This window comes from Plasmodium reichenowi, chromosome 7 (assembly GCF_001601855.1).
Source record: "Plasmodium reichenowi strain SY57 chromosome 7, whole genome shotgun sequence".
NCBI lineage: Eukaryota > Apicomplexa > Aconoidasida > Haemosporida > Plasmodiidae > Plasmodium > Plasmodium reichenowi.
The window spans coordinates 633419-644004 of NC_033652.1; the positions used below are offsets into that span (position 1 = coordinate 633419).

At 18.7% G+C, this 10586-nt stretch overlaps 6 protein-coding genes across 6 annotated transcripts in view; 3 read left to right on the plus strand and 3 right to left on the minus strand.

Annotated features, from left to right (window-relative positions):
• The window catches only part of PRSY57_0715800 (hypothetical protein), a gene marked incomplete at both ends in the record, with an annotated part of 5016 nt that extends 3987 nt beyond the window's left edge, over window positions 1-1029 (plus strand). Inside the window, 2 exons of the mRNA XM_012906812.2 lie at window positions 41-90; window positions 196-1029. Of these exons, the coding sequence (XP_012762266.2) occupies window positions 41-90; window positions 196-1029 (884 nt within the window). The remainder of the gene's footprint in view (window positions 1-40; window positions 91-195) is intronic.
• A 253-nt stretch (window positions 1030-1282) lies between these two features.
• PRSY57_0715900 (putative membrane protein) lies at window positions 1283-2656 on the minus strand (the record flags this gene model as incomplete). Its single annotated transcript, XM_012906813.2, has 1 exon — window positions 1283-2656. One exon carries the CDS (start codon window positions 2654-2656, stop codon window positions 1283-1285), a length of 1374 nt encoding a protein of 457 aa, XP_012762267.2.
• A 755-nt stretch (window positions 2657-3411) lies between these two features.
• On the minus strand, window positions 3412-4785 carry PRSY57_0716000 (hypothetical protein; the record flags this gene model as incomplete). The annotated part of the gene is made up of 5 exons (XM_012906814.2): window positions 3412-3580; window positions 3690-3913; window positions 4038-4220; window positions 4393-4603; window positions 4751-4785. The coding sequence occupies 5 exons, from the start codon at window positions 4783-4785 to the stop codon at window positions 3412-3414; spliced, it is 822 nt and encodes a 273-aa protein (XP_012762268.2).
• Window positions 4786-5723: 938 nt separating this feature from the next.
• Window positions 5724-6610, plus strand: PRSY57_0716100 (hypothetical protein; the record flags this gene model as incomplete). Its single annotated transcript, XM_012906815.2, has 2 exons — window positions 5724-6140; window positions 6323-6610. The coding sequence occupies 2 exons, from the start codon at window positions 5724-5726 to the stop codon at window positions 6608-6610; spliced, it is 705 nt and encodes a 234-aa protein (XP_012762269.1).
• A 1253-nt stretch (window positions 6611-7863) lies between these two features.
• Window positions 7864-8325, plus strand: PRSY57_0716200 (hypothetical protein; the record flags this gene model as incomplete). The annotated part of the gene is made up of 1 exon (XM_012906816.2): window positions 7864-8325. One exon carries the CDS (start codon window positions 7864-7866, stop codon window positions 8323-8325), a length of 462 nt encoding a protein of 153 aa, XP_012762270.2.
• A 451-nt stretch (window positions 8326-8776) lies between these two features.
• On the minus strand, window positions 8777-9807 carry PRSY57_0716300 (hypothetical protein; the record flags this gene model as incomplete). Its single annotated transcript, XM_012906817.2, has 4 exons — window positions 8777-8962; window positions 9111-9365; window positions 9495-9558; window positions 9773-9807. The coding sequence occupies 4 exons, from the start codon at window positions 9805-9807 to the stop codon at window positions 8777-8779; spliced, it is 540 nt and encodes a 179-aa protein (XP_012762271.2).
• Window positions 9808-10586: the final 779 nt, after the last annotated feature.

Here is a 10586-nt window from a genome sequence, read left to right on the forward strand (position 1 = left end):
TTTTTTTTTTTTTTTTTTTTTTTTTTTTTTTTTATTGCAGAAAGGGAAATTGAAATAAATAAAGAACAAAAAGATGAGGACATAAAAAAGGTAATAAAATAATAATAATAATATATATATATATATATATATATATATATATATATATTTAATATTATCATATGTAATAATTTATATGTTCGCTGTATTATCTAGGAGCATCAAGGAATGGTTACAAATTATTTTACAGATTTACTTAATGCATTTAATTTTGTTAATACTCCAAAGGAGGTAGGTAGCTTTTTTGATTTAAAAAATAAGGAGGATAAAATATTATTGGATGAGAATTTAATACGAAAAAATTGTGCTTCACGGGAAGATGATAAAAGTGACGATGAAAAAGAACATTCACTAGAAAAGGCAAATAATAACAGAGATGTGATGAAGTTACATATAAAACCAATGAATTCAGAGATGATAATGGAAGGAAATAATATAAATGATGAAAATATAAAAAAGGATAATATTATTCCTAATAATAGTATAAATATGCAAGAAAATAAATTACAATATATAAAAACCTTGAGAAGTTTAACTTTAAACAAATTCCCTATAAAGAATAATTTAAAAGGGTATACAATAAAAAAAGAATTGTTAACAAAAATAAAAAAGAAGAATAATGAAGAAAAATGGATATCTATGGAAAGTGCCGAATCTAAATTAAACCAAAGTAAAAACCAGAGTAATTCATATATATGTAAAGATCCAATATTACATTTTTATACAAATAAAAACAAATCCTCATTTTTAAAAGATCCATCGGATTCTTTTATGGAAAATAACCATAGTAATATTTTACAAAAGGTACTTGATTCGGATTTGTCTAATTTTAATAATATGAATAAAAAAAAAATGATAGCTGATGAAATTGCTAAGCATACAAATGCTTCACTTTATATAACTGTTAAGAGAAAGGTATCACAATCTTCTCTGACAAATTCATCAAAAATAATACCTAAGATAAAAGAAAAACCCAAATTATCCTTTTGATGAACAAAAATAATATATATGTAACATATTTTTATTTATACAATTATAATTATAATTATAATTAATAATTATAATATTTATGATATTGCCATATATGATTTTCTTCAAATTGTTAAATTTTTTAATTTTAACTATGAAATGTATGTTATGTAAAATAAATAAATAATATAAACATATACATATATATATATATATATATATATATATATATAATAAAATAATACAAAACAAAAAAAAAAAAAGAAATGTGATGTCATTTCATATATTTAACACATTTCATAAAACAGCAAGCTGCTGTGGCTAGAAGTATACCAAACATATCCGTAAAGGCAGATGAGAGAGCAAAAAACATTTTTTCTGACTTATCATTTATTTCGTTAATACATTCTTGTGCTTCTTTCTTTAAATTTTGTAATTTTTTATTAAAAAACACATTTTCCCTTTTCCTCTTCTGTATAACAGAATCACACGCATTAATAATTAAATAATTTTTTAGTGTATTTAAGGTATTGTTTGTATCCACTATTCGACAGTCCTTCATATTTATAGGATTCTTATTTATCTCTTGTGTATTATTATGTGTATTTATATTATCATTAATATTATTTATCATATCGTTATAGTCTGATTTATTGTTTAAAACACCTTTATTATTTTGTAACATTTCTTTTTGATAATTCTTTAATTCATCATTTGTTACTTTATTTGCATTGATGGCATTGTGTTTTTTAATTTTATATAACGATGATATTCCGTAAAATGAAGAAATTAAATATGGTACCATTAAAACAGAACAGTGTATAGGTATATTTTTCCAAATAGCCCATTTCTTAAAATATAAAGAACACAAAGCACATATAAAAGCCATAGACCCTGATGGATGTATAAGTACAAAATCAACCATTTTTAAAGATTCAACTTGTTTTAAAAATTTAAAGAACTGTAAACTTATCAGATTAGAAAATATAGATCCACATAAAAATAAAGAAATATATTTTATAGGTCCATAATATTTTTCAAGAAAACATGAAGATAAAAAAAAAGTCAATAATTGAATTGAACACTGCAATATATTTTCATTGATAAAAAATGCACATGTTATATATTTTATATTAAAAATTTTATTATTTATATCCATTCCTTTTCGTTTTTCAGTATTATGTAAAATAAAATATTTATCTAAATGATGTATTATTTTATCTACCTCTAATCTAATACTCTTTTCATTATCACAATTTTTTAAATTATATATTAAAAATTTTAGTAATCCTGATATACCTATCATACCTATAATAATAGAAATAGATGCATATGGAAATGATTTACTTTCTGGGTAACTAAGAACATCTGATCCTTTTTCTTTCTTTTCATAATGATTATTCTTCTCTTTTACAAATTCTTTATATTCTCCTTTAGGATTCGTACAGTATGTTATATTTTTTTTTTGGTAAATGCCATCATTTTTAAATAAATGAAAATTATATTTTTTCAAAAAATTATAATCATTTTTTTGTTCCCGACTCCTAATGAAATGAAAATATCTTATATTCAAACCTTTTTCAACTAAAACATTTTTATGAAAAAAATTATTCACAAGATTTCTCTTTTTTTTTAACTCATATAACATTTTTGTATTCTACACCTTAACAATCTTAAAGATTTTTCATTTAGAAACATATGGCATGACATCTTTAATATTACTTAAAAACAAGCAAATATAATATAATACAATACAATAATTATTGATACTACATTATATATATATATATATATATATATATATATATATATATATTTATTTATTTATATATATTTATTTATATTTATTATTTTATTTTATTTTATTTTTTTTTTTTTTTGTGTAACTTTATTATAATGTACTATTATATAAGCACACTCTTTTATTTATTCTTTATTTTTCATTTTTCATTTTTCATTTTGGTCAGTTCCCGAAATATGTGTTTAATATTTCCTTCAAAACAAAATTAAATCAATAAGAATTTTTAAATCAATACGGTAATATATAATACATAAGGAAAAATGAAAATCACTTAAAAAAAAAAAAAACATATAATATATATATATATTAAAATGTATAGAAAAATAAAATTTTTTTACTTAAAAATCAAAAAGGTTATTCTATATATGTATATGTGAAAATTTATCAAATTCTCATAATAAATTAAAAAGGATAGTGAAAAACATTAACTAATAAATGAATGAATATATATCTATATGGATATATATATATATATATATATATATAATCGTGTTTTAAAATGATAAAATATCAAGTACGTTTTTTATATTATTACATATAAAATTTCCATATAATATTTTTATCTATAAGTTATATATATTTTTACTTTTTAATATATAATATTATACCAAAGGATCATCTTCTTTCATATTATCTTTTTCATATGAGGACAATTCACTGATATCATCTGTATTTACAATATATCTGTTGCCCATTTTTTCATCCTTTAATTTTTTTGCTATGTTAACTACAGTTGTAGAAGGTCTGTATTTAGCTTCTTTAATCCACGCTCTACCAAAAAAAATAAAATATACAAACGTATATATATATATATATATATATATATATATATATACATGCATATACATATGTTCATTTTATTTTACTCTCTCTTCCTTACTTAAAATCAGATTCTTTTAATTTAGAATAGGAATGATCATCATGTACAATTTCTAGTCTTCCTTTTCCTAAAGGAACCGTAGAAATAAGTTCATCACAAATACTCATTGGAGTTATAGTATCATCAGATCCGTTAACAATTATTACATATGGAAAAGTAGACAAATCAATATCTAAGTTGTGTGTAAATTTTTGAAACGTCTTAACAGATGGGGATACAAGAATCTATAGGAGAAATAATAATAATAATAATATATATATACATACATACATGTATGTGTGTGTGTTTGTGTGTGTACATGTACATATACATGCATATTCATTTTTAATAATAGATTCTTTTATATACTAGAGGCTTTTTGCCATTTCTGTAGTTAAGATTCATTGCTACAACAGCTCCAAAATATATTCCAACAACAACATCAGGGTCGTACATTTGAACTCTTTGCTCTGCTTGTTTAATTGACTTCTTCATAATATAATAAAGAATTAAATGTGATCCGATAAAATATACAACTAAAATTATAACAATCTAAAAAAAAAAAAAAAAAAAAAAAAAAAATATATATATATATATATATTTAATTACTTGTACAAATTTATAGACATGTAATATTTTTGTAACAATTTCAAAAAAATTATACATTCCTTATATGTATACATATATATTTCATTTTATTATATCGTCCCCTTTTTCAATTTACCGATAATATTATTGTTATTATAAGAAATATTATATCGGAAAATTTATAAGATATATATATGTTAAATAACATAACACATATTATAAATACAAGGAACAAAATAAAAGAACTAATGCTTCTCCTTTGATTAATGCCTGCTATAAATAAATTTTTTTTTCCAACGGCTTTTTCAATTATTTTCTTCTTCTTGCTTTCCCCAAAAATGTGGAACCTATTAACATAAAAAAGAATATGTACATAAGAATATAAATAAATAAATAAATATATATATATATATATATATTTATGTATTATTTATGAAAAACAAAACATATTATTGTGGGTTAATCATACAAAGTATTAGCTTCCTTTTTATTACCCGTGTATGTATAATATCTTTATATTTTCCTTCATTTTAAGAACTTAAATAAAATCATAAGAACACGAAAAAAAAAAATATTTTTTTAACAATATATAGCTGAAGAGAGAGGGGAAAAAAAAATATATATATATATATATGATATAAAACCTATGAAATTATTTCTTATTGTCTCATTTTAAAATATATATATATATTTTTTTTTTTTATTTAAAAAGGAATACATGTGTTGTCCTCTTCATAATTTAATAATCGTGATGTAACCAATTTGTAATATTCTCCTTAATTTTAACATATAAACATATATTTGTTTATTATATTTAATAAATTTCAAATTATAAAAATTTAATAAGAAGACATAATTATTTTAGTTAGCTAAAAAGTTTATTTATGTATACTTTTTTTTTTCTATACATTTATATGTATGTATAACCTCTTTTTATTCTGAACGTTCATAATTATTTAAAAAAAAAAATTCCTTTTTTTATTACTTGTTCATAAAAAAAAAAAAAAATAATAATAATACTATACTATAATATATATATATATATATAATCTATATTCTCATTATTTTCATTTGTGAAAAAATTACAAGGAAAAATAACTCTAAGGGGAATTACGAAAAAAGTACAGAACAAAAGTAAAAGAAAAAGCAGAACTATAGAACAGAATAAAAATGTTGTTTATTCAGTACCATATTAAATATTAAAATATAAGTATAGATATTATATGTATGTGTAATATTATAAAATATTATATTTTTTATGAAATAATAAAAATATAGATACCACTTATATACGTTAAACGTTTTTTTAATTTGATTTAACTGTTATCTTATTGTATATTATAATAATATATAATAAATAAATATAAATATATAAATATATATATATATATATATATATATATATATATATATATATATATATAGTGCATTCATATTAAAATATCCTTCTGTGTTAAAAAAAAAGAGATGGAACGAATAAAAATTTTGTATCTTCATATACACGAAGATGAAAAAACTCAAATGATCAGAAAGATCCTTGAAGAACTATATGGTAAGGAAAATATTTTATCTTCAAGAAAGAAATATAGAACCCTGGACATTTTAATTTTTATTTTTATATATATTTTGTGTATATGTTGTGCATTAGTTTGTTTTTACTATTTATGTATAGTAAGTACTTATGCATATATATTAATACTTCCTTGTATTATTATCACGGTGATTATTTTTTTCATTGGATCTATAATAATATACGAATTATTATATTCTACCTTTTTATACAAGGCTAATAAGTCTTTTGACAAATTAAAACCTCATGTAATTGTTGCTTATAAGTTTGGATGTATTTTAGCTACCCACCTCGATGGTCCCAAGGTTCCAATGGTTTATACAAATATATAAAAATAAAACAAAACGCTCATATAATATTTTATACGTTTTCATGTTAAAGTTTTAAACTATTCAATTATATATATATATATATATATATATATATATATATGTGGTAAATATATTCTTACATTATATATATTTTTTAAAACCTTGTTTTTATTTTAACCTTTCAGCTTTTAATATCACCTGTTGAAGAAAATTTCTTTTCAAGTAAAATCAGGAAAAAAATAAATATCTCAGATTATCCATATATCATATTTGTACATACAACAAACGATAAAAAAAGGTACTTGAAAAAAAGTTTAAGTTTGATAGAATCTTTAGATAAAAAAAAATATAGAGTAGAAATAGTGAACGAAGGTTATCATTCAGAATTATTAAGTCCAGCTGAATATAAATATTGGATTGATGAAATTCATTCTATGAGTCCTGAATATCCTTCAGTTAATTACCAACAATAATAGTTATGTGGAGGTCCATTTTTTTATAAATGATAAATAGTTAAAAAAAAAAACTTTTTCGTAAAACATTTATGTGAAATTATAATATTGGTCCATATTATTCATAATTTTTAAACACATTTAATATATATATATATATATCAATATATTTTATATATATATATATATTTATTTATATATATATGTATATATTTATTTTTATATATATATATATTTATTATAGTATTATTTCTTATTTTTAAACCCTTAAAGCTTCAAAATCTTTTGAATTGAAAATTAAAATTATGAATATTTTATAATTTACTTTTTTATTATAACAAAAATATTCACTCATATATTTGTGTGTTTGGCTTAATTATTATTATTATTTTTTTTTTTTTAAATGATACTTTATTTTTCATGGACACATTTATTTCTGGAAAAAATAAACGTATGTCCATTTTTAAAAAATATAACATATATTTAATAGTTTAATAAAATATAGGTGACTCGCAATGGATGTTATTTTATTAAAACATATAAAAATAAATAAAAAAATAAATAAATGATACATATAAAATTAAAAACAGGACATACTTTTTTTTTCAAAATTCCCGTTATTCGCAAAAACATAAAACATTTTTTTTTATTCTATAAAAAAAATATTTTATAATATTATAATTGTATAAATAAGCATATCAATTGAAATATTTTAAAACAGTTTTATTAAAATTTTAATTAATTATTATATATATATATATATATATATATATATATATATATATAATGTTGTATGTATGATTATACTTTCTTTTTATCTAGATAATTAAAAGTATATAATATATATATATTATAGCATTTTCTAAAAAAATATAGCACAAATATAAATAAATAAATAAATAAAATATATATATATAATATATATATATAATATATACATTTATATAATATATATTATACATATAAAAATGTTACTTTCATTATATTTATATTTAATGCATACGTGTATTATTCCGTATATTTTTTCTTGAATTGAAGCACTTAGGAGGGGATATTTAAAATATTATAAAATATTGGGTAAACAAATAGCTGATTAATTTCTTTTGTACAGGAATATTAGGAAAATTAAACAATACATAATAAAAAAAAAAAAAAATATATATGTACATAAATATATATAAATATATATATATATATATATATATATATATATATATATATATATATTTATTTATTTATTAATTTCTTTTGATATATGTTTACATATATAGCCCATGGTAGATATAAAATTAAAGAGCGTAAATTCAAGTTGTGAATTTAAACTTGATTTTAATGAAATAAAACTTCCTGATGATATAAATATTTTAAAAGATTTAGAAAAAGAGGTAGAAAATTCTATATATCATTTAAAAAGATCAAATGATGAAATAAAAGAATTTGATCCTCAAGGTTTGGATAAAGATCTTTTTTTAGCTTATAATGAAAATAAGTTCGCTTTGTATAGAAAAGAAGAAAGACTTACGTTAATAAGAAAGAAAATACAAATTATACAAAACACTCAAGGATTGTCAGATACACTAAATATATCACAAAATAATGTAGTTGTTAATAAGGAAGAAAAAAATATAAAAAATGATAACATAATAAATAACACTATTGATGATCCTAATAATCTACAAAAAAATGCAGATTCGAATAATTCAAATACCTCAAGGAAAGATGGAATATATTTATAATATAATATATTTATAATATATTTATAACATATATATAACATATTAATAACATATTTATAACATATTAATAACATATTAATAACATATTAATAACATATATATAACATATTAATAACATATTAATAACATATTTATAACATATTTATAACATATTAATAACATATTTATAACATATTTATGAGCTTGTTAGGCTTGTATATAAATTAATATATATATATATATATATAATACATATGATATTTGAATTAATAAGTTTTTATATATTAATTTTATTATTTAATTATGGTTTGATGTAACAATTTAGTATTATATATATATATATATGTATTATATTTTCTTTATTTGATTATATTGTTATTTATTTATTTATTTATTTTATTATTATTTTTTTTTTATGTTCATTTTAATTATAAGATATAAATAAAAATAAAATTCTTTTCAATTTACATATTTAAAACATAACATCAAAAAACATGGTTAAAAAAGTATAAGATATATAACATTGTAAGAAAAAATACAATACTTCAAATGCTAAGACAAAGGAAAAGAAAAAAGCAAAAACACCACTTGTCATGGTAGCCAATATTAATTTCATTAATTCTCCAAATACGCAGAATGCCATAAGTGGTCTCACGGCCTATAAGAATAAAAAAAATAAAAGCGTATGTAATATAATATACATCGAAAGGAACTCACACACACATATATATATATATATATATATATATATATATATATATATGTGAAACATTTTAATGTGAATATAATTTTGTTTTCATATAAACCTGAAATGTCGTTCTAGCCATATATATAAAAAAAAAACGATAACTTAAAATATATTTTATGGCAAATTTCGTCATATCCAAAGGGTTCACATAATGATTTAATGTAGGAAGACTTGGTATTAATTTGTAGGGTTTTATATCTTCTCTTAACCTTTCATTGTAGTATTTATAAATATCTTTTTTGTCGTTTTTAGGTGGCAATGTTTTATTTATTTTATATGTTGAAGTAAATCTTTTAGTTAAACAACTCAGGGCCTAGCTTACAAATATAAGGAAATAAATCAACAGAGCAAAAAAAAAAAAAATAAATAAAATATACATATATATATATATATAGGTATATGTAATAATCATTTATATGTATAATTTAATTGTTCGTATTACCGTTGTATAGTTAGTGAACGAGTTTAATATATATGAGTTATTTTTCCATATTAAGGGTCTTATTCTATATATTATACATATACAAAAAAAAAAAAAAAAAAAAAATGCAATAAAATAAAATAGAAGAATTATACATATATGTATATTTTATATATAACATTATATGCACATTCTTTTACATATTGTATTATATTATTTACACATACATATATATATATATATATATATATATATATATATATATATATATATCTTTTTTTTTTTTTATTATTACTTACTGTTCATTTATTTTTCCCAGAGATATAGCATTCATTTTTTAATATACTTCGTTTCTTTTATGTTCCTTTAAATATAATTTAATGTTCTTGTATAAATATGTATTTAAATAGAATTTAAGAACTCATCATTCATAAAAAAAAAAAAAAATTAAATTAATATATATATATATATATATATATATATATATATATATTTATTTATTTATATATGTATGTATGTTTTATTACACATACATTTTTATACAATAAAAAAAAATATAAAAAAATATATTTTATAATAATAGAATATAATAATGTCATATGGTATGCACTCGTAAATTAAAAAAAAAGAAAGAAAGAAAAAAAAAAAAAAAAAAAAAAAAAAATCAACATATATAAATTATTTTATTTATTTTTTTTGTATACATATCCAAATATATGTAACAAAATATTGAATCATAGGTCCAAGGAAATATATTTAAAAAAAAAAAAAAAAAAAAAACATTCACAAAATTGAGGACAATTATTTGTATTAAATTTATTCATTAGTTAAAATGAAAACATATATTTCATGTTCATACTCTTTTATTCATATTCACAACATTGTTACATGGATAAATAAAATGGTGTATGTGAACAAAAATGAAAAAGTGAAATATGTCTTTCATCAAGTATATACACTACTTATTCTAAAACCAATCCGGGGTTTATAAATACAATATTACTTCCCCCCCCCAAAAAAAAAAAAAAAAAAAAAAAAAAAAATAATAAAAAAAAAAAAATAAAAAAAAAAAAAAAAAAAAAAAAAAAAAAAAAAAAAAAAAATTAAAAAATA